At 41.3% G+C, this 21,468-nt stretch overlaps 3 protein-coding genes across 4 annotated transcripts; 1 reads left to right on the top strand and 2 right to left on the bottom strand.

Annotated features, from left to right (window-relative positions):
• Positions 1 to 255: 255 nt before the first annotated feature.
• On the bottom strand, positions 256 to 7,226 carry mboat7 (membrane bound O-acyltransferase domain containing 7). Its single transcript, XM_053432115.1, has 9 exons — positions 7,110 to 7,226; positions 5,628 to 5,739; positions 5,197 to 5,326; positions 4,716 to 4,842; positions 4,444 to 4,600; positions 3,863 to 4,058; positions 3,516 to 3,668; positions 3,153 to 3,329; positions 256 to 3,055 (listed from the first exon to the last, which is right to left on the bottom strand). Exons 2-9 carry the CDS (start codon positions 5,701 to 5,703, stop codon positions 2,644 to 2,646), a joined length of 1,428 nt encoding a protein of 475 aa, XP_053288090.1. The 5' UTR covers positions 5,704 to 5,739; positions 7,110 to 7,226; the 3' UTR covers positions 256 to 2,643.
• Positions 7,227 to 7,446: 220 nt separating this feature from the next.
• On the bottom strand, positions 7,447 to 9,803 carry rps9 (ribosomal protein S9). Of its 2 annotated transcripts, none has more exons than XM_053432131.1 (5): positions 9,757 to 9,803; positions 9,003 to 9,115; positions 8,525 to 8,647; positions 8,158 to 8,344; positions 7,447 to 7,697 (listed from the first exon to the last, which is right to left on the bottom strand). In XM_053432131.1, exons 2-5 carry the CDS (start codon positions 9,097 to 9,099, stop codon positions 7,520 to 7,522), a joined length of 585 nt encoding a protein of 194 aa, XP_053288106.1. In that variant the 5' UTR covers positions 9,100 to 9,115; positions 9,757 to 9,803; the 3' UTR covers positions 7,447 to 7,519. The 2 variants fall into 2 exon arrangements, with proteins under 2 accessions (XP_053288106.1, XP_053288107.1); XM_053432132.1 differs by lacking the exon at positions 7,447 to 7,697 and adding an exon at positions 7,906 to 8,057.
• A 1,105-nt stretch (positions 9,804 to 10,908) lies between these two features.
• Positions 10,909 to 21,468, top strand: rbfox1l (RNA binding fox-1 homolog 1, like). Its single transcript, XM_053432123.1, has 12 exons — positions 10,909 to 10,995; positions 15,986 to 16,222; positions 19,323 to 19,502; positions 19,607 to 19,660; positions 19,745 to 19,837; positions 19,932 to 20,001; positions 20,100 to 20,159; positions 20,248 to 20,389; positions 20,478 to 20,517; positions 20,637 to 20,704; positions 21,232 to 21,313; positions 21,424 to 21,468. Exons 1-12 carry the CDS (start codon positions 10,909 to 10,911, stop codon positions 21,466 to 21,468), a joined length of 1,158 nt encoding a protein of 385 aa, XP_053288098.1.

Raw genomic sequence — 21,468 nt, 5'->3', positions numbered from 1 at the left:
ATCGTTAACTCAAATTTGTGCAGGAATATTTTAACAGTTTGTGAGAGAAAGACATACAAAGGTCCTATTTGCACATCGAAATACAAATAGGAATTGCTTGACCCAGTCCTAACACTTAACTACACCCACTGGCTCTTAGCTGAGAGAAACTGAAGCTCTGGTGTGAGGTTACTACACAGGTGTGTTTGTGTTCACTAAGGCTGCACAGTTAATGATTTTCCAGACCGACAAGTGAAAGAATTTGATGAATAGAAGCCTTTTTCCACAAGTTTTATCTTAATGCATTACACAAGGTCACCATGAAGTTTATAAGGAACAAATAATTCACCCACAACCACATCAGGTAGACTTTAAAAAGAGAAGACACTTAACATTGGTGAGGACTGGCTGAAGTGGGGTCACTCCACATGTAACACTAACAGAGCAGGGAGTGTTACAGTTGGTGAAGGATACAAAGGCAAAGACACGTAAACAAAATGGACAAACAGCTAAAATAACATTACTCTTGTAGTAATACAAATAAAATAAAAGTATTTCTGTAAGGGTTGTAGGTTTGGCACAGAAACCACAAAGGGAAGCAGCAAAACATAAAATCTATGTAATGACGTTTTGATTCTGCAGTCATGCTCATATAAAACAATTTTCTTTTGGCAGAAACATATTGTTCCAAAAATATTCACGTCTGCCGTTTCAGTTTATACATTTCGTTTATGTGTAACCTTAGATTAGTCTTGTGTGATTTGAATTTTTTTGTAATAATGAGACATTTGTCAATACTGGAAAACATTGTATTTAACATTGTGATATCAATTCCACTGTATCTTCCAGACGTCACTGTGCTGTTTTCCTGACGCTGGCATATTTTTCTTATACGATGTTAACGTGCCACATTTTGTATCAAACGTTTGGTCCCAACCCTGAATGGTCTCTTGATGGCAGTACAGACATTTTGGCAGTGAATGGACTGTTGCTGTTTTTCACATGGCACTCTCTTCACTGGATGCGACACTGCTATAGAGATGTCAGTGCATGTGATACCCTGATATGAGCTGAGAGGGAAAAACACAAACAGAGAAACATCTCGGATTCACAGGATCAGGGATGAAAACTATTTCACACAGAAATAATTAGCCACTAATAATAATGCCGAAAATGCTTCAGCTAATCTAAACACATACAGAGGTCCTTGTGTTGTTGGGCAGCGCTATAGATGGAATCTGAACCTTGATGTGCTCTGTCAAGACCAAACTAGTTTCACTGTGTGCATCATAATCCATGTATTACTGCAACATCTACATCTAACTAGAAACTCAATTTAGTTGAGGCAGTTTGCTGTTGGTGTTGATTTGAGATCCAAACAGCAGCAAAATCCTTTTTGTTCCATACAATTTATAAATTACAATCACACATGCTCAGACAAAAACAACAACCTCAATTGAAATAGCTTGAAAAGCAAACAGACGTCTGGTTTAGGAAAATCAACAAATGTGGAGTTGCCTCGGAAGTTGAAGGCATGGCTGCATCAGCCCGGTGAGCTGGAAGCCGGGAGGAGAGGGGCGGCGAGACGTGTGTGGTTAAGGTAAAGGTGTAAAGTTGTTTCTTAAACACTTATTATATTAATCCATATTATATCAATCCTCTTCACGTCCTGAAAGCCATAAATGAAATAATGAAAAAAAAGGCTGATGTCTATGGCCAAATGTAATGATCGGCTGGCGTACCTGTCGCTCACTCACTGACCTGCCTGCACAAACCCTACTCGTGCTCCCACTGTGCACGACCAGATGTTCACAAGCGGGAGAGACGTACACCGCTGAAATAGAGATGAATTTAGCAAGTCAAGGTTAAACTGGCTTCTAGGAGTTGCTGCACCTAAACGCACTTTGAGGCCATAGATTTGACAAGATGACTGAAGAAAAGGGGTCGGATGAAACAGTCCTAAATGTAGCCTGCTCTTAGCTTCCTCAGGCCTACTGAGCCCAGCTTTAAAGGTCGCAACCTTCCAGTAGGTTCAGGCACCACGTGAAGACCTCTCCTCCTGACCAAGACTAGAATAGTTTAGGGGCAACATAGAGATGTTTCTATCTATCTACAGAGGGACTGGTATTATGACTCAGGCCATTACAGCTGAGCCCTCAAGACGTTTCCATGCTAATGAGTTTTCCATCACAATCCATTCATCCTTAACTCCAGTATAAACATACTGTAACACAATACTGAGTGCTGCTGGAATGATTTGTTGGTTGTGGTAAGTACACAAGATAATTCTGATGGTTACACTGGTTTGTCAATGACGAGCGATCAGCTCCTACCCCACTTAGGACTGAGCATGATATCTTGAAGTAAATCACACAGTAAGTACAGGCAGACGCCGAGGTTACCTCTCACAATACAAAAGTAACATTCATTGTGCTCAAACATTCCTACACCAGTGTTCACAGTCTGAAAAGTCTCCAGTGGCGACCAGTTACCGACATTTACATGGGACATTTTTGTCGATGTATTTGCATTTAATGAAATTGAGTTGAGCTTTTTTCACAGGAAATCTTGTTGGACTCGTATTGGTGTTGTGAGTGTTGTTGCAAAGGATGAAAATAGATCCTCATCTCCGAAAAAGCAACACCTCGTTTTTTAATTATGCCTTTAGTCAGTTTTTTCCCCAGGTTTCTTGTTCACCTCTTCTACTTTCCCTCCCTCTCTTTTCTCCTCCTTTTCCCCTCGCCTCCCTTCCCTTCTCCCTCCCCCCAGCACCTTGCCCACTACTATGCAGCAAACAGCGATGATGTGCATAATGAAGTAGATGGACGTCCAGTAGTTGATGGTGTCGGAGGCCTGGAGCAGCACGAAGCCCATGCACATGTAGTCGTAGGCCCTCATCTTCAAGAACCAGTGGACCCAGTCGAAGATGTTCTGGCCACGAGGACCCAGTTTGGCTCGGACGGAGGCTTCCATGGCCGACTCGGCTGCGATGCACAGGGGGATGGTGAGGAAGGAGAGGTAGTAGCCAACGTGTAGTCCGTGCCAGTAGGCGCTGATGAACATAGTCCAGCCCGCTCTGAGAGATGAAGAAAGACAGGAGAGATGTGAATATCATCCAGAAAGACAGCTCCCATTAAGTGGTACACAACCAGCAGCACACAACCAAGCCTCACTTGAGAGCGTAGGCTTTGAAGGGGGAGTTGGGGTAGATGTAGTGATGCAGCCACCACTGCACCGTCATGTTCCAGTAACGCATGCCGTGTCGGACCTTCACACAGAAGTCCGTGTTGTAGCAGTCAATGTTCTGGATGGTTTTGAAGTCGTATTCTTCTTCTACTGAGGGATCAGGACTGAAGAAATATTATAAAGAGAAAAAAAAAAGAAACTGATGTAAATACAAAAAGTATGTAACAAAACCAGGACCTCCAAATGTCAGCTAGCCATGAAGTCACATTTTACTGCATTACTATATTTAAAGAGGTGGAAATATTGATGCATACTCATTTAATATACTTATAAGTCCTATGGTGATGTACCTGTAGTTGACTGTGGGACCTCCTCCCGGTTTGCACAGCGACTTTTCTGGATAACAGCCCAGACCTGCACTGATACAACCGGCCTCAGCTCCACACCAGGCCGCATAGAAACGCATCCGAAACACGAAGAACACGGCTATCATGTAGAACAACCTGGTAAAAGAGAAAACAGAGACATATTCATATTACTAAATAACAAGTCTGTTCATTTAATGCCTATTTTATCTATCTTTTATAAAATTATTACCATACTAGTGTGATTACATAAATGTTTAAAAATTCAAATACCCAACACTGTTTGGTTTATTAAAAGACATTATCGGGGCAGTTATGCTTTTTCACAATACCTGAAGAAATAGTTTTGATCCAGGAAGTCGTCTGTGCGAACATAAGCCAGAGGAAAGACGGAGTTTACGGCCAGGAACAGAGCGCCGTAGACTGGAACCAGCTTCAACCGCTGCAGGCATGGTGCCAAGCCGGGGAGGGCCAGCGGGGCCGGCTGCATCAACCAATCAGCGTACGTTTGGAAGCGAAAGAAGGGACCTTTACCGAGATGGGCCGATGAGATAAAGGGATAAAGGCAGTGTTGAGAAGACAGTGGCAGACACAAATGGACAAAAGTGATAGTGAAAGACACAAGGGGGGAAACAAGTGGAGGACAATGGGATTCAGAGGGAAAAAAAACAAAAAGAGAAATATTTTAAAAATGGATGCAGTTAGGATATAATACTGAAGACAATATGGACTCACACAATATTGGACAAGAAGCGGAAAGCGAGACAAAGAGAGACAACCGTTAAAATTCATGCAAAAGCAAATGGATCAACAACAACAGCTCACACACAAACATCGTGCACAATATTCAAATATTTACTTTACATCTGGACTGAAAAAAGAGAGAAGATTCTGAAGAGACATTTCTACGTACCGGTCATTATACCGACATAACAGTAGCTATAGGACAGAATATCGTAGAGAGAGGGCTCCTCGGACAGACCACCGACCACAGGAGACTTAGAAAAGGAGCTCACGTCCTTTTTCTTCTCCATGTGGAAAGTCTTCACCTCATTGGCTAAACTCACCATCTGGGGTAAAATCAGAAAGACAGAAACAAAAGTTCAACAAAGATGCTCAGATCGTAAAGACACTGTGTCGTGTTGATAGAGGAAACTGCAGATGTCTGCTCCTGTGGTTCTGTACCTTGAGGGTGAGAAGGAGCTGGACGGCATTGGCGAAAGGTGTCGGTGGGGGAAGACCGAACCAGGTGACCAGCCGGAAGAAGAGCAGGTAGAGAAACGTCCAGCTGAGACTCAGAGCTGGGGCATGTCTTGTAGACGCGGGATAAAAGTTAACAGTGAGTTCATGTGTTTTTTTCAACATTTGAACTGACTATAGTCTAAATAATACTGGATGGAAATTAAGGGAGTCATTGAGCCTTGTGCTGCACTGAGTGACATTCTAGTTTATATATTTGTTAATACATGAAAAACCACAATTATTCAAAATAAATGTGATATGTACACAAAGACATTCACATCAGTGGTGGTTTCATGTTTTTTAACCTGTAGCTATTTGATAATAGATTCATCCTTTTAGTATCTTATTGTGCTGCAGATCCTGACTTTTGCGCTAACAGTGACATATAGTGATAATGAATTTTGTAAACATGTTTATCACTCACTTCCAGCTGCTCTTTATAATGATCCATGTTCCAATCACCGTCACCAGAGAGTGGAGTGTGTGGATGTTGCAGGTGGCGATGGTGACGGAGAGGCCCAGGAGAAGAGCTGCCCCCTGCTTCCCAGGCGGACCTGAGATTAAAGCAAAGTTACACAATTAAACCACAAACAGGAAGAGGAGGGAACATGGTGAATTTCTCACTGCTTTTAACTGCTTTTGAATTTACTGTCAATCAAGCAGGTGGAACCCAAATACAACAGGTTCGTCAACAGAGATTTAAAATGCTGATGAGGTATTTGGGGATTCATACGTGTACACACTCTAGACAGAGGTCGTACAATCATCCATTTCATTTCAGATGCTGATTTCCATTGCACAGAAAAGGAAACAAAGACAATGACATGCGTATGATATCTTGAACAAAATACCCACTGAGGTAACGGAAGAGGAATCCAGCTGGGATGGAGGCAGCGAGAATCCCCAAGTACACCAGCTCATCGGGAGACATGGCTCTGTCGGGACAGGAACACGACTCGGCTCCAAACTTACGCATATGGAAAACAATGCAAATATGACGAGTCAATACAACACATTGTAATACCCTGCAGCAAATGACCTTCTGCCTTGGTGAAGCAAATAATTCCAAAGGGTGTTTGTGCTGGTTCAGATAATATATTGCAAATTTTAGGTACAACTTTTTCCATAACATCTCCATATAAAGAGAAAGGGCTGTGTTTAAATGAAGTGATAATGTGAGGAAATAAGGCCTGAGGGGTTTGTAAGAAGAACCTCACAACTATAAGACTGTAGAGACTAGTTTACTTTACTTTACCCCATGCCGGATTTCTGACATTTAACAGCTACTTTATACACAGTTTATTACGATAGTTTCCAATTTAGTTCAGGTCACTCCAAACTGTCACTAAATAAATCTGTTTAAGATTGTTTATTGATGTGAAAAAGATTTAAAACAAATGTTCTTTTGCAAAAATGTATGAGTTCTTTCAATCCTACTTCATTTTGTGTGTGATTGGATCAGTTGACTTCGAGCTTCAAACGGCTCCAAACTTGAAACTGGTTTCGAGAATATCTCAATAGTTGAGCTGCTGCAACATTTGTTTCTTAAAGTAACACCTTAAATTGGAGAAGTCCCCAAGGCTGCACGGTAGCTGAGATGTATTAACAGTGCAATACTTCCTTCCATGTAGTGGAGTAGAAGTATACAATCAAATGTGAATAGTTTATGATAAGTACAAGATACATATAATACTTATGTAATGGTACTTTCCATAACTGGGGCATGTTATAATAGTTATATATCAAAACATTTCAGTATTTTGAGAAGCACTTTGCAACCTGGTTTAGATAATGCAATACAAATAGTTAATCTGATTGAAGTTCTCTGATCTATTATCTCAGTGTTTCCTCTTTCCAGTGTCAGCTCAGAGAGACGTGATTAAGTTGAGCAGCAACGTTTGAGAAATCTTCAGGTTGTATTTCACAACATGTCCTAGTGTGAAGTAAAACCCCACCACGGTTAATGCAACGTCCCGGAACGAGCATGGAACACGAAGCAGCGGTGGTTGTGGACGTTGAATTACAAAGGTTCATGAAGACGTTTAAACAGAAACATTACATAACATGTTTGAACATGTCGGAGCTGCTTTCATATAGAGCAACGCAGCCATGTCGTCATTTAGCAGAAGAAATGTTTCCATTAAATGAATGCACTGTTTAGGAAAATGTCGATCACAGGCTGTCCCGTTTCTGCTTCAAACAGAAAACGACATGACACCGAGCGGAGGTTTACCCAGGTCTGCGTTTACCGTTAAGACCTGTTCATGAAAATCACTCACGTTCTACTTTAGTCACCAACAGTTATATTAACAAGCCGCTAAACGTTCCATTACTCACGAGTGTTTAATCTCTCCGGTCAGAAGATTCCAGTCACCAGATGAGCTTTAACATCCACAACGCGGAGTCCTGCTAACATCTAGTGCCTTTACTTCCGCGTCGAGGGAAGATGACGTCGCATGGTGCAGCAGGACGGTACCACTTCTACTGCAGGGGTGTGGACCTAAGCGTTCTGACATTACGGGTAACACGTGCTGTGAAAGCCACTTCCTCCCTAAATACAGACTCCATATAGATCTGCACTCATGGTCCCAAGAAAAATCTAAATATATAATTTATAACTATTTAAATATCAAATATATGATTCATAACTACTAAAAAACAAGACACAAATCAGTTTTCTGGTCAAAGAAAATATTTTTTTTATTGAAAACAGGTCGTTTCAACACAGTCTGTGGAGGAGATCCTTCTTAATCCTCTTCCTCATCATCAGCTCCTCCAGCTCCACCCTGGCCCTTCTTGGCGTTCTTTCTCTTGACACGGCCTGGGCGTCCGCCACCGTATGGCGACCTCAGGGAGAAGTCGATGTGCTTCTGGCTGTCCAGGCGCACCACGAAGGAGGGGATGTTCACCACCTGCTTGCGCACACTGCAAAGACAGAAAGAAACATTTAATTGGATGACAAAGGGACAAACTCAACTTTAATCTCAAGCATTTATGATCCAATACAATCATATTTTACTGCAGGGTTCATTTCAAAAAGGACTGACAGAAAATCTTAATCAGACTGTTTACAGCAAAGGGTATAAAATGAGCACTACAATTGCCCGAGGTGCAATCCCCTGTACCTTACCTGACAGCCACACCACAGAGGCACAGTCTGAGCCCTCAGCAGTAGGATTGGCTCTGGGCAATGTCTATTGACAAGGTATACGGTTTTGATACCGAAGTGACCTTACTGAAATGTATATCTGACCTCATGGGACAGTGTTACAAGCTGGCGGTCCTCTGATGGAACAGGAAGCAGCAAGAGTTTCTTGTGAGTCTCCAAGAAGACTTAACTGCCTTTTATGTTTGCCATTTGTTCCGCGGGAGCCTTGAAGCTTACCGGATGTGCCTCTGGCGGATGAGGACACGGGCATGGTGGATGCTCTTGGCGAGTCCGAGCTTGAAGACCTGTGTCTGCAGCCTCCTCTCCAAGAAATCTTCAACCTTCAGGCCCAGGATGTAATCGAGCTTCATCTTACCCTCATCCAGCACACCGATCCTCACCAGACGCCTGAGCAAAGCATTACCTGGAAAAACCACAGAGACGCCATTGACTTACAGTTCCAAAGACATTCTGTGTATGGTACTTAAATTTACAGTTTTGGCCTCATTCACGAGGAATTCTTGACACCATAGAGAGTCTGTCAGTTGATTATGTAATCATCGGCCAACCTAATGATAAATGCAGTGTGGACTCTTAAGTTTACCTTCAAACAGACGCTTGGGTTCCTTCTCGTCCAGAGTCAGCAGCTCTCTGGCAGCTTTGCGGATCTTGGCCAGGGTGAACTTGACCCTCCACACCTCACGCTTGTTCCTCAGACCATACTCGCCTTGGGAGGAGAACAGATTGCAAATTCAGTAAAGACAAATAATGAAAAATAGTTTTAATATTTAAATTGAATAGTGTTGATTTCATTAAAATCAATAGATGCTTGAGAAAGTAAATGCATGGAAAAACTACAGAATTACAGTTCCAACGACATTTTATGTGCGTTATTAAATGTACAGTTTTGGCCTCATTCACGAGGAATTCTTGACACCATAGAGAGTCTGTCAGTTGATTATGTAATCATCGGCCAAACTAATGATAAATGAAATGTGGACTTTACTTCAGTTAAGTCAAATAATGAAATAGAGCTTTACTACTGAAATTGAAGTGTTGAAATCAATAAAATCACAGCATACCAATGAGTTTCAACTCCTGGTCGAGACGGGACTTCTCGAAGGGACGGCGGGGGGTGACATAAGTCTTGCGACAAACCCAACTCCTGGCAACGGGCATGGCGGGTTAGAAGTGCCTGCAACAAAAGGACAACAGACACAAAGTTAGCCAGAGTACAAACAATAAGGTGTGCGACTGAATATCCTGCGAGTTCTTCTGCCAAATGAGTTGTAATCATAACCTTATCTTGAGATCCAAATTTCATATTGAATTAACCATTATACTTTACTTATAAACATTTGACTGCTCAGTAAACGTAGATATTTCTAACTACGTGATATGGGTAAGAACATTAAAAGTTAAACGAAGGTAAATAGATCGTCCTAACTACCCGTTTTAACTAGCTTAATGTCGGAATCTCGGGGGGTCGTGAGTAATGAAACACGCAAGTTTGAGTTAATACTACTACAAAGAACACATTAAGTGTATTAAGAACTTGTAGAAATTGTGTCAATAAGCGTCAGAAGGCCGTAGACTTTCAGCCATACGACCAGGCCGCAGCACCACCACGTTTCCCACCGGTAGAAGCTAACGTTAGCTTAGCCCACTTAGCCTTTCCCTCTATCAAACAACCACAAAATGCTAAACAAGCGGTTTAAAATACGCATTCTGCAAAGTACACCGGGTTCCCTGTTCTACCCACTAACTTCTGTAGATTAAAATACTTCTAAAGTCTTGTTTCTGTGTGGTTGTACAGCTGGAGGCCGATCGTCGTACCTGTCTCGCTCAGGCTGGAGCAGTAAAGAGAACGTAACAGGAAGTCTCATTTTATTTATAGGGCACGACGCACGCACTACATATTCCGTCATGCCCCTCTGCACCGGAACGGAAGTTAGAGCGTCAGTGTTTTCGCCCCCTGTTGGTCACAGATGTTGGAGGTTACGAGCACAGTGCTGAAAGAACAGAATCTGCGAGATTAAAATTAAATAAGTAACTTTTCTCTCACCTAACCTAATTTTTTTCATTTATTTATGTATTTACACAGTTATGTCTGCTTTATTTGTTTATATAGATATCATTTCGTTCTAATTCTGGTAGTTTTGGTTCTGGATATGTGAAACATGAATATAAGTACATGTGCTTGATAAATAAATGAATGAATTAATGTAGAAAGGCCTGAATAGATAAATGTAGAATTTAATAAATAAACTTTTCCCTCAGCTAACTGCATTTATTTTTCCTGTATTCATTTTAAGTATTTCGTCCTTTATTCATTTGTTTTAAATTTCAATAGATTTGTTTCTGCATGTTTGCAAAAAATATAATTAAAATAATAAAAGACTGTTGGCTGCTAAACTTAATGGAGAAGATTATATCTTTATGATACACAAGGAGTTTGAGTTCAGCGAACTTCTCTCGTCCGCCGAGGCCTGAATGTTCTTACATGTGTAACAAGCTGTAAGAAAACATCTGATGACAAAGTGTTTGTGAGTGAGGGCGGTAAGGTGGTAAACTCAGCGAGAAGGACATGGGGGACTATTTATATAACTCTGAAATGGGACCCTGAGCATGTGTTTCTGTCTGTCAGGCTGCACGATCAACTGATGGACACACAGAAGCTCACTTGCTTTCTCTTTCATTGCCTTATATCCTGTATTTTCCTGACAGGACACCGGTTGTTTTGTGGAATCCTCTCTGTATTTTCACCTTTGACTCACTTCTAAGGTTAAACAGAATCTGAAACTTCCTCCCTCTCACATTCTTGGATCTGCTCTTTTCTCCTGTTGGGATTTTTTCTTCTCCTTTTTTCATTGCCTGGTTGCCCGCTTTCCTGTGTGAATATCAAGCCTTCCTCTCCCCCCTGCTCTTCTTCTCCTCTTCCTCCCATCTTCCACCGTTCCCTATCTCCTTGTGCGTAGCTTTTGGGCTATGCTCTCGTCGCCCACTATGATTCTCCAGCCTTATGGACTGCCTGTCTACCAACAGACACCCACATGCTACCCCGGCATGGTTCAGGTAAAAAACTCTCCTTCGTTTGCTGTGTAAACTCAAAAATCTTGCTCAAATGTTTGTGTTCACTAGCCAGCGTTATCAAAAGTCCTGCCTGTCAGACACCCGGGAGCCTTGAAGCCTCTTTCTATGGGGTCTCAAGATAGGAACTGAGAAACTAGAGATGCCATTACATGAATGGAATTCAAATAAAACCCATAAGTGAATGAGAAGCAACCAACAAGTATTTTAGGTCATCCAATTAGCCGCCAGCACCAACTTATTAATCAATTGATTGCGAAAAGGTACAAAACTCCATGCTGACATGTTAAAATGTTTTTTTTTCTCCTCAAGATTAACAACAAATTTCTACTTTGAATGATTTTTTCATGGTAAATTAGAAATCTGTCTCAGTAGAGCCAATAATCTATCGATGCATCATCCCAGTAAGGAGGAGGAGTTCGAAATCAGAGAAAACAGAAAATGGCCTTGACTCAGTGAGACACATCTTGAATGTACTTCAGATCAGTGATGTTTTGCTTAATAGTGACATGACATCTCATTCACAGAGGAGATAAGAGGAAGTTAAAACCAAAGAGGCTTGATGGGAGTGGGACAAAGTTCCCTGATTGGAAAATATATAATTTAGTCAATACTAATGATATGTGGAGGGTTAGCTTTAGTTCACTTGTCGTAGTGATGCCAGCAGGCTGTACAAGTGTGTGTGTGTGTGTGTGTATTTGTGTGTGTGTGTGTGTGTGTATTTGTGTGTGTGTAAGTGTCCCTGACATACCAGTAATGCCACCATGCGTCTGGTATTTCTCTACCTTGTCTCTGTGCTTCACACCAGCTGTATTTTTAGATGTCCTGATAATCACAGGAGGAGATTCTGACACCTATCTTGTTTTCTGCAGTTACTGTTTTTAAACCAGTGTGAAACCGGCCTCATGTGAACTCACCTTCACTATTGTCCATTTAGATATTGTGTATTAATTAGCCTCTAAATAATATTTACAAAAGAATACTTAATTTGATAGAGACTTAAGGTGTACAGAAAAGTATGTGTGACTGGAACCAAAATTAAAATAATTATGTAAATATAATAGATAGAATTTCCAAGCCAGGTTCCTGTTTAAAGAAGATCATGCTTTCATTAACCTTCTTGTCCTCACTGGATCATATTTCAGTACAACGAGTCCTTCATCAAGGAGGGTTGAGGCCATCACTGTACTTTACTGAGTAACATGTTTATGATGACATCTTGATTCATTTAATGATTTTTTTTTATGGTGAGGGAGTTAATTCTCTAAAATAAACTGGCACTATAATAATTAAGTTAACCAAGTTTGTGGTAGTTTATTGAAGTGGACAATCCCTTTTGATTTTATAGTATTATTCTGTCGGAGCAACCAATCATAAAACATTTTTCCAAAGTGTTTCCTGTCTCTCTTCCTTGTTAAAAATCTATAAATCTGTATAAATACACTTCATGCAGGAACCTGTGAAGGAGAAATCCAGACAAGAAAACAGAAGAAAGGTTGAACCATTAGTTTCCTGTTGCCAGCATGTGTAGCTTGGCCGCTACTAAAAGGCCACATCTGCAGTCAGTGTCGTCTGTGCGTAAATCCTGCAGCAGCTGTCCCAGCAGGCACCTGGCTCAGAGCTGTTGACCTCTGACCACGAGCTGACAGCTGAGAAGGGAGACGAGAGAAACAGGGAACAAATGGAAATCAAAAAAAGCCTGTAAGGAGGAGGAGAAGGGGACACGGCGTCTGTCCCGCTCCATCAGGCAGAGGCTGGAGGATACAACAGATTGTGTTATCTTCAATGATTTAACACATTTTATCACCGTTTTCTTGAGATAAACAGGAGTCAGACAAACGTAAGCGTTGGGAACATGATCCAGACTGATAGTTAATGCCTCTAGTAAATGACTTAACTATCGTATGATGGAGTTAACGTCATAAACAAAGGTCACAACCTCTCCAGAATTCTGATAACAATTAGAAAGCCAGGTAAAAAAAAATCCATTTAATTCATTTTTAATTTACAATTTGTCCTGCAGCACAAGATGAACAGTACTGTGCTGTAACTTCAGTCTCACCGAGCAGCAGGAGACCAGTTCCAGTCTGTTTTTTTTCTGTGTTAAACAAAACACAGCATCCGAATCAGCATTCAACATCAATTACACATCAACATACAGCAAGTGACGAGGACCACGACCACTGAACAAATTAATGTAAGAAACAAATAAGAAATACTGGATGAATATTCGTGTGAGGGATGGATGAGTATGTGCAGTACATCTTATGATATATGTATCTACATATATATCATATTATTAACAGCAGAACAGGATTTACAGTTATGTACAAAAATCAAACCTTATTCACCACAGTCACATAGTTCAGTGCATTTAACTTCCACACCTGTTTCTTTCTTCAGTGGTTGTCCACAGGTAAACAGCTACTCAACTCACGAATGTTGAGCATTGCATCAGACCCCTGGTGCTTTATTACTGTCCAGTCTGAGCTGTGAGACTCGCTGGTTGTCTACATTGTTGCTGGCTACACACACCATTACGTCAGTGGATGTGGTTTAGAGAATCCATCTTGTTGTTTCTGCGGCCCTGCTTCTTCCAATTTTCCTCCCACACATGTTTACCAGCATCTGCATATATCTAATTTATCACACGTCTAAAGTGAGACAGCTCATTGAGAGATATATGAGATATATGAGACATTATGAGACGACAGAGGACGGAGACTTAATTATAACAGATCCTTTCTAAATCCCGATGCTGGCTGGCAAAGTTGTGGTATTTTGTCTGTAAGGCAACACGAGATAGTGCTTCTCTAATCCTTCATGTGCCTGAACGTATTGATGACGCAGTGGAAAAATACTCAAGAACCAGACATCATTAAAATGTCTATAAAAGTTAAGTTGGGCGGGTTTTTTTGTGTTGAGAAGTGATAATTTCAGTGTTTGGTAAATTCCCTTTATTGTATGTTTCTTCACAGGCTGAAGAAAGTTCTCTGTTCTTTTCTTTCAATACGTTTTAGATAATAGAGCCAAGGCGTTTTTTTCATGGTCCCTGAATCGTTTACATTAGATTGAACTAACAACAGCTGCATCTCAAAGGGTTATTTCATGGTCCAGTGTGTTAAGCAGCAGCTGCAGTTGCCGGATAAATGTGTCACAGCAAAAATATTAGGTTCCACTAAACATGAAGGTACAAAATTATGAGTGAAAGTACCAGTAATTCCAAATTATAAAATTGTTACTCTGCTTACTATACTGTATCACCCAGTAAGGGATTATCTGTGTTGTTGTGCCTTATTTCCTCAGAGGACTGTACAGAATTCTTTGTGTTTGAGCATGAAGTCCTCAAACACGAAAATATAAGACCCTATTTTACAAGTTGATTCCTCTGTTTTTTTAAAAGGCAAATAAGCATATCCACATACCATTAATGTTATTGAAATGTAGTCGGTGATTTAAAACATGTCTCTGTAAAGTAATAGAACCATTTTGGTTTTTATTCTCAGAGGAAACATGTGTGCGTGTGTGTGTGTGTGTGTGTGTGTAGGTGTGTAGGTGTGTAAAGTGAAGACAGGGTGGGTGGGTGTGGGCAGCGAGGTGATTGACAGCTACAGATGACCACAGCTGGCGTGGCCCCCCGCTCCCTTTTGCTCCTGCCATCATTTGATGTGATTGGTGGCTGAGCAGAAGTGCTGGAGCAGTGGGCGGGTGGTCAGCTGGCGTTTACTATAACATGAGGCAGTTGTTGGACAATGCATCAGAGATTGAGGAATGCAGTAAAGGGGTAAGACAATGCTTTCAGTTCCTAACATGCAAATTCACTTTTTGTATTGAGGCCTGTACAGGATGGTTTTTCATCTCTCTTTTCTTCTGTGGTTTGGGTCTGTTCTCACATGTACTCATGTATTTTCAATGTTTTTATGTGGATTTCTTAACAAAGTTTGAGTTTGGTTTGTTAAACCACATCATACTCAATGAAAGAACAACATGATGTGAGGAAAAAGAGGCTGCGCTGTCCAGATGTTTCTCTAAATCTAGCATGGTTGTTAGAAAGGCTACAACATTAGCTAGATTGATCTGGATCTGGATTTTTCATTATCTGGCTGATCTTTGCATATGTAAAATGTCTAAATAGAAAAAAATCCTTTAATTTTGTTGTCTAAAACTGAAAAGTCACTTTACAATGAAAAAGCAGCAAATCTTGAAGAACAATTGTATCAAAACTGTGGAATCGACAGATTGTTTTGGCTCTAGCTGTTACAGATTATTTTCATTTTAGTAAATCTCTGAAGACCCTCAGTCATCCAGGTCATGGTATCTTCAGAAGTTTGCATAGGCAACTGGACTTGCTTTTGTTCCTTCAAGATCTTTCACTTCTCAAACAAAAAAGCATCTTCAGTTCTTAAGAAGTTTTCATTCTCTTCATTTTAGTATTTTTACTAGAAGTTACATAGCATGTGGACATTTAAAGGTTGTGACTCTTAAGGAGGATTAAACATATTTTTCCATTAATTTGGAATACTCTGACTCTTTATAAAGTTGTCAAAAGGCCTGACATGTCAATATCGGTTCCTAGTGCAAGTGATGCAGTAGAAATGTCCTGGATCCCAGACTTCCACACGTCACAAATCAAGAAAATAAAAGTCAGAATTCAAGGATCCAAGGAAAACCCTACTGACATTTTTGTCTCAAATTTTAGAAACGGTCCTCCAGAGCCCCACAAAACATGATTCATGTATTTACACCAGTTGACTTGTATTCCATGTAACCTGATGATTATGTGTAAAATCAGTGGTGTGACCCTTCAGTCGTTTATTTGTGATAAACCTTACATTATATGATATTAACTATGATATTTACGCCTTTATTCCAGCATATTGTAAAAACAGAGAAACCCATCATGTTAAGCTTGTTTTCGCCTCTCACATTATCCTCATCCCCCCCCCCCCCCTCCCCTCTTCTCTCTCCTCTTCAGGGAGGTGCGACCCAGGAGGCCGGGCCGGGCAGCGGCGACCCCGCCCTATCTCAGGTTTATGCCCAGCCTCCCTCTTACCCCCCACCGGGTCAAGGTCCGCCAACCTCTGCGGGCAGGCTGCCACCTCTGGACTTCACCTCTGTACATGCCGGCACAGAGTATGCAGAGCATCACCAACTCAGAATCTATCAGGGCCCTCAGCTCGAAGGCGCCGAGGCGCTGACGTCCGGATCCGCGGTAAGAGCAGTTTGTAAAGATGTTCATGAATACACATGATGACAAAACCTTCACGTCCCAACAAAACATGTTCTTCCAGAAGCTAATGTGGCAACAAACCCTGCTGTGACAGGTAGTGCGTCCATATGTCCCATGAGAGTAACATGGCCAGATAGAGTTTCCCTCTATATTTAGAGAACCCCTGATGTGTCCATGTATGGGAATGCAGCTCACACTCAGTGCAGTTAAGTGTGTGTGTGTGTGGGGGGGGCAGCTGAGAGGGGGTTTGTTGTTGAAAACGAATCCCCCCTCTTCCGTCTCCCCTGTGTCTTATTTAGCTACCATTGGAACAGATCAGCTTTCAAGATCCGAGCTGAGACAGTTTGACTCGATGCTGACGCTTCACATTCAAGTAGAAGATGTAATGTTGTGTTTTTTCTTCCATTTCAAAAACAAAAATAGTTACATTACATTACATTACATTTCCCATGAAGGGTACAGCCCCAGAACAACAAGAATCAAGAAAGTACAATTTTCTTCAAGAGGTTACATGAGAGGTTGTTACAGATAAAGTCAATAAATGTGATCGACTCGAGATGTTAACTGAAGTTTGATGTTTGTTCTCCACTATGGTTTAGTCTCAGAAAAGTTTTTTTGCAATGAAAAAAAGAAAATTGTTGGACCAACTTAAAAAAATAAATACTTCACAGAAATGAATTAACTTGTATTATTTGGTTCAAACTGAAGCAACCAAGTTATATTTAGACAATCAATAACTCCATTTAATAAAAAACTAATTCATCTTATGTGTGAACAAGTCATTTTGTAAGTTGGTCCAACACTTTTCTTTTTCAGCGATCCGTCTGAGGTACTTGTACTTTCTGAGTGCTTCAACCTTTTATACTTTTTGCTTATACTCTTCTACATTTAATTCCACTATCTTTATCTGACAGTGATAGTTACCAGTTAATTGTTACCTTTTGTGTTTCATGATTTTCAAAAATGTAATTATGCATTTTTATAGATTAACAACAACTTACATTAAAATGTCGCACAACATTGACCAACTACACTGTAAAAAGAGAATTTTCACACAAACCTAGATAATTACTTCAATTGATACAATTTTGCAATTGAGTTGCTATAAATTAACTTTCATTAACTTTCATGTTATTGCTTTAACCTGGTTAACAATGATCTTTTTCAGGGTACAAAGATAAGATGTGTAAATTAATGCATCAGTAATATTGTGAAATAGCATTTTCATGTTAGTTTTTAAATTATTTTAATACTTTTTCAAGATGCTAATTGCTGGTAAATCCAGGAGTAGATTAAAAAAATATTCTGGTGATATTGGCAGATTTTTTCAGACTTTAACCTAATTAAGAGCTCACTTTAGACACATGTTTTTTTTGCAGTTTAGGATATGACATGAGAAATATGGCAGGTCGACTCTGCGTCCTGTCGCTGCAGCACATCTCTCTGCTTCCTCCTCTCATAAATGGTGTTTTGTGGCCCCATCTATATATTTTATTACTAGAGCCCCTGACATACTCGGCTCCGCGCTGAAAAGTTGAGACATCGCCAAGGAGGGAGGGGGGGAAAGGGGGAGGCTGACCAGATGAGCCCCTTCCCCCCAATGAGATATCGCTCAGGTCCAGAAACACAAATCTGCATCGTGACTTGACACCACTGCCCCACTCAACCCTCTCTCCCCGTCTCCCCCTCCCCTCCAACCTGTGTCTGTGTGTGGGTGGATGTGACGTCTTCACTGTAGTTCCCCACGGCCGCTCGCTGTAGTGTAACACAGCAGCAGCCTTTGTGTGTGTGTATGTTTGTGAAACACTTCCCTCTGTGAGTGTGTGTGTCTGTGCCTTTTCTCTGTCAATCCCCACTTATTAATTATGCCCGGTGACAAATGACCTTTAACCTTTGGCAGACAAAGCAGCACCGTGATCCCCCCTTCCCCCCCCCCCCCTCCCAAACTGACCCTTGTGGAACGTTTAGTGTAGATCTCTCCCCCACTCCCCCATCACCTCTTCCTTTTCAAGCTTTCTGCGCACCTTCTCTGCCTTGTGTACTTTGGTTTCACTGCTGCACCGAGGCCTCCCCACCCTGTATCTGCCTCTTGGTACTACAATGCTAATACATGGGACTGCAACTCTTGTTTCCAATTCATTTGACTTTTTATTTACTTTTTCCTGTAACTTTTTTTTTTACGTTGCTCCCTGTCTTTTCTTTCTCTCTTTGCTGAAGCTCGCTGTACTTTCTATTCTTTTCTTTTTGCCTTTTCTTTCTCTTATTCTCGTCCAGACTTATTCACTTGTCTTAATTTTTTTTTTAACTCTGTTTATGCAATGGTTGATGATGCTGGTTGACAAACACAAACCTGTACACACGCACACACTAGCATCGTGGTGCATTGTGGGAAAGTGAATGTTTTGGTTTTGGCACATTAGTCCTTGATTTTCTTTTCTTTTGCATGAGGCAGTTTTAATTTTTCTATTATTACCGTAGTGTTATTTGTATTTTACAGATTATTGTTTAGATGAAATGAGATGATATGAAGCACTATGTTGTTTTTCAGAGGAACTTTAATGTTTAACCCTATTTGCCTCATCTGGAGTGAGTGCAGTTAATTGTTGGATATTTAATCTTTATTATATACTCAAAGGACAGGCATGTATTTAAGACGCCTCACTAAAAATGGAGCCCTTTTCAAGGCTCCTCACATTTGCCTGAGAGGAATCACTGGTTGCTGAATGCTCTGTGGATTTTGGTTTGGATCACTTGACTTCATGGACGTTATCTTTGCCTAATGCCATGTGATGCTTACGCGACTGAACTTTTACACACAGCAGAAACCCTCTGACAGATTTTGCTCAATAGAATTGAAATGATTATTCTACCCTCTTTTCTTTTTTTTTGCTTTTCTACTGATGCCCTCTCCCCATTTTTCCTCACATCTGTCTCATTCTCCCCATTGTTTGTTTTCCATCTCTACGTTCTTGTGTGTTCCTTCCTTCCCTCACGTTCGTTCTTCTTTGGTCCACGCGCTGGCAACCCTTCCTTTTTTCCCTCTTCATCCTCCTCCTTCTATTTCATACTTTCTCGCTGTCAGGAGGACGCTTTGGTACCCGTGACCTCTGACCCCCAGTCTCTGAGCGTGTCCGTGTCATCGGGAGGCGGGGCAGGAAGTGGAAGCGACGAGGAGGGGTCGGGTAAGGCCCAACCCAAACGCCTCCACGTGTCCAACATCCCGTTCCGCTTCAGAGACCCAGACCTCCGCCAGATGTTTGGGGTATGAAGCTCATCCTATACACTACAGACAATTAGAATACACAGATTTGTCATATGGAACACTAATTACTGTTATTCCAAAATCCATCCATCTTACACCTGCAGCAGTTTGGCAAGATCCTTGATGTGGAAATCATCTTCAATGAGAGGGGGTCCAAGGTGAGTGTCACAGAAACAAAAATGAGAAGAATACATAATGAAGAGACATAAGGAAAATAACCATTAGATCGTATAAACCTGAAGGGCTTTGGATTCGTCACCTTCGAGAGCGCGGCTGAGGCGGACCGAGCCCGAGAGAAGCTCAACGGAACAATCGTGGAAGGGAGAAAGATTGAGGTCAGTGAGATTTACCAACATTTGTAGGTGTTCCACATGATTATTCTGTAAAATCCCCTTTTTATGGCTGCTTTATTGTTATTGTTGTCCTCAGGTTAACAACGCCACTGCAAGAGTAGTGACCAAGAAGCCCACGACGCCTCTGGTGAACGGGGAAATTTCAAGTAAGACGCAACTTGTTAATAAACTTACATTTCTGTTTTTCAGGGCTGAGGGATTCTGGGAAGTTTCAGCTTCTAACAATGTTTTTTCTTCTGTGCAGCTTCTGGATGGAAGATCAACCCTGTCATGGGAGCAATGTATGCACCTGAGCTCTATACAGGTGAATAGACTTATCAACTTTATCGATTTTTTAAGATCCGTACAATTTACCATTTATAATTAAATGTTTTATTCTTTGTTTTATGCAGTTGCCGGTTTTCCGTACCCTGTCGCGGCTCCCACCTTGGCCTACCGGGGCTCTCCCCTGCGTGGTCGAGGTCGAGCCGTCTACAACACGATTCGCTCTGCAGCTGCAGCCACACCCACTGCTGCTGTCCCCGCCTACCCTGGGTAGGAGCCTGAGTCCTGTGGTGTCCAGTCAACTTTAATTCATTCACTACAAATCACTGAAATACTGTTTTTACTCGTTTGGTTTCAGGGTTGTATACCAGGACGGGCTGTATGGGCCAGAGGTCTATGTAAGTATCTCTGCTTTTTTCTTATACTCCATCAATCCATCTTTTCATCTATCCATCAAATTACACTGTTGTTTGAAATCAGTAAATATCCTGTATGTTTCTGTCTGAATTTGTACCAGGGTGGATATCCAGCAGCGTATAGAATGGCTCAGTCAGCATCTCCTGCCACAGCGACCTACAGTGATGGGTAGGTAGATAAATATCATATCAGTCATCAATGTGTTCCTCACAACAACAATGTTGAAAATAAAACAGAGATGTACCATTAGATCTGCTGGATCGATGTTGAGACCCGGTTTCCCCCATAAATGGAGACATATCACATATCACTTGCAAAATTTGTCAAACACATCTTCATTAAATGTGACAAATTTTCATCATCTTTACAACTGCGATGTGTGGTAGAGCTAAAATATATTTTTTAATATTCAGTGAAGAAAATATGTCGTCCAAGTTAATAGCTCCCATCAAGATTGTCCTTTGTATTCTTTCAGTGCTTAAATTACATGTAAAGTCTCTTTCAATCTACAAGTTCCCATTGTGGCTTTTATAATGTGCTTAATTAGAATCTAATAGTTTTGCATTTCTGAGTGCGCAGCAGGTTTGGACATGGCAGTGGACTGAAGGCGGCTGTTTGTTAGTCAGAACTTCCTGTGGGTCCTGGCAGCGGCCTCCATCATGACATGTGTGATATTTACATCTGTCTTTGTCCAGATATGGACGGGTGTTCACCGCAGCCGCAGACCCCTACCACCACACAGTCGGACCAACCACGACATATGGAGTCGGAACAATGGTGAGTGGAGTCAAAACACACACACACACTAACACACACACACTGCAGTTGCTTTTTAAAGCTGTGTTGGTACATCTGCGCTGACACCTGCTGTACTGATCTGTCAACAGGCCAGTTTGTACAGAGGAGGATACAACCGCTTCACCCCATACTGA

This window comes from Pleuronectes platessa, chromosome 10 (assembly GCF_947347685.1).
Source record: "Pleuronectes platessa chromosome 10, fPlePla1.1, whole genome shotgun sequence".
NCBI lineage: Eukaryota > Metazoa > Chordata > Actinopteri > Pleuronectiformes > Pleuronectidae > Pleuronectes > Pleuronectes platessa.
Note: the sequence above shows the minus strand (reverse complement) of the source record. Positions and strands in the feature narration are given on the sequence as shown.

Bases quoted from the DNA above. Each gene is read 5' to 3' on its own strand.
- mboat7 (XM_053432115.1), bottom strand. From the start codon at position 5,703: ATGTCTCCCGATGAGCTGGTGTACTTGGGGATTCTCGCTGCCTCCATC. The intron at 4,059-4,443 runs GTACGTAGAAAT...ATCTCGGTAAAG, and splicing joins TTATGTCGGTATAATGACCG to GTCCCTTCTTTCGCTTCCAA. The intron at 3,330-3,515 runs GTACATCACCAT...ATATTTCTTCAG, and splicing joins GGTCCCACAGTCAACTACAG to TCCTGATCCCTCAGTAGAAG.
- rps9 (XM_053432131.1), bottom strand. From the start codon at position 9,099: ATGCCCGTTGCCAGGAGTTGGGTTTGTCGCAAGACTTATGTCACCCCC. The intron at 8,345-8,524 runs GTAAACTTAAGA...TGGTTTTTCCAG, and splicing joins ACCCAAGCGTCTGTTTGAAG to GTAATGCTTTGCTCAGGCGT. The intron at 7,698-8,157 runs GTAAGCTTCAAG...CTGTCTTTGCAG, and splicing joins ATCCGCCAGAGGCACATCCG to TGTGCGCAAGCAGGTGGTGA.
- rbfox1l (XM_053432123.1), top strand. From the start codon at position 10,909: ATGCTCTCGTCGCCCACTATGATTCTCCAGCCTTATGGACTGCCTGTC. The intron at 19,503-19,606 runs GTATGAAGCTCA...TTACACCTGCAG, and splicing joins ACCTCCGCCAGATGTTTGGG to CAGTTTGGCAAGATCCTTGA. The intron at 19,838-19,931 runs GTCAGTGAGATT...TGTTGTCCTCAG, and splicing joins TGGAAGGGAGAAAGATTGAG to GTTAACAACGCCACTGCAAG.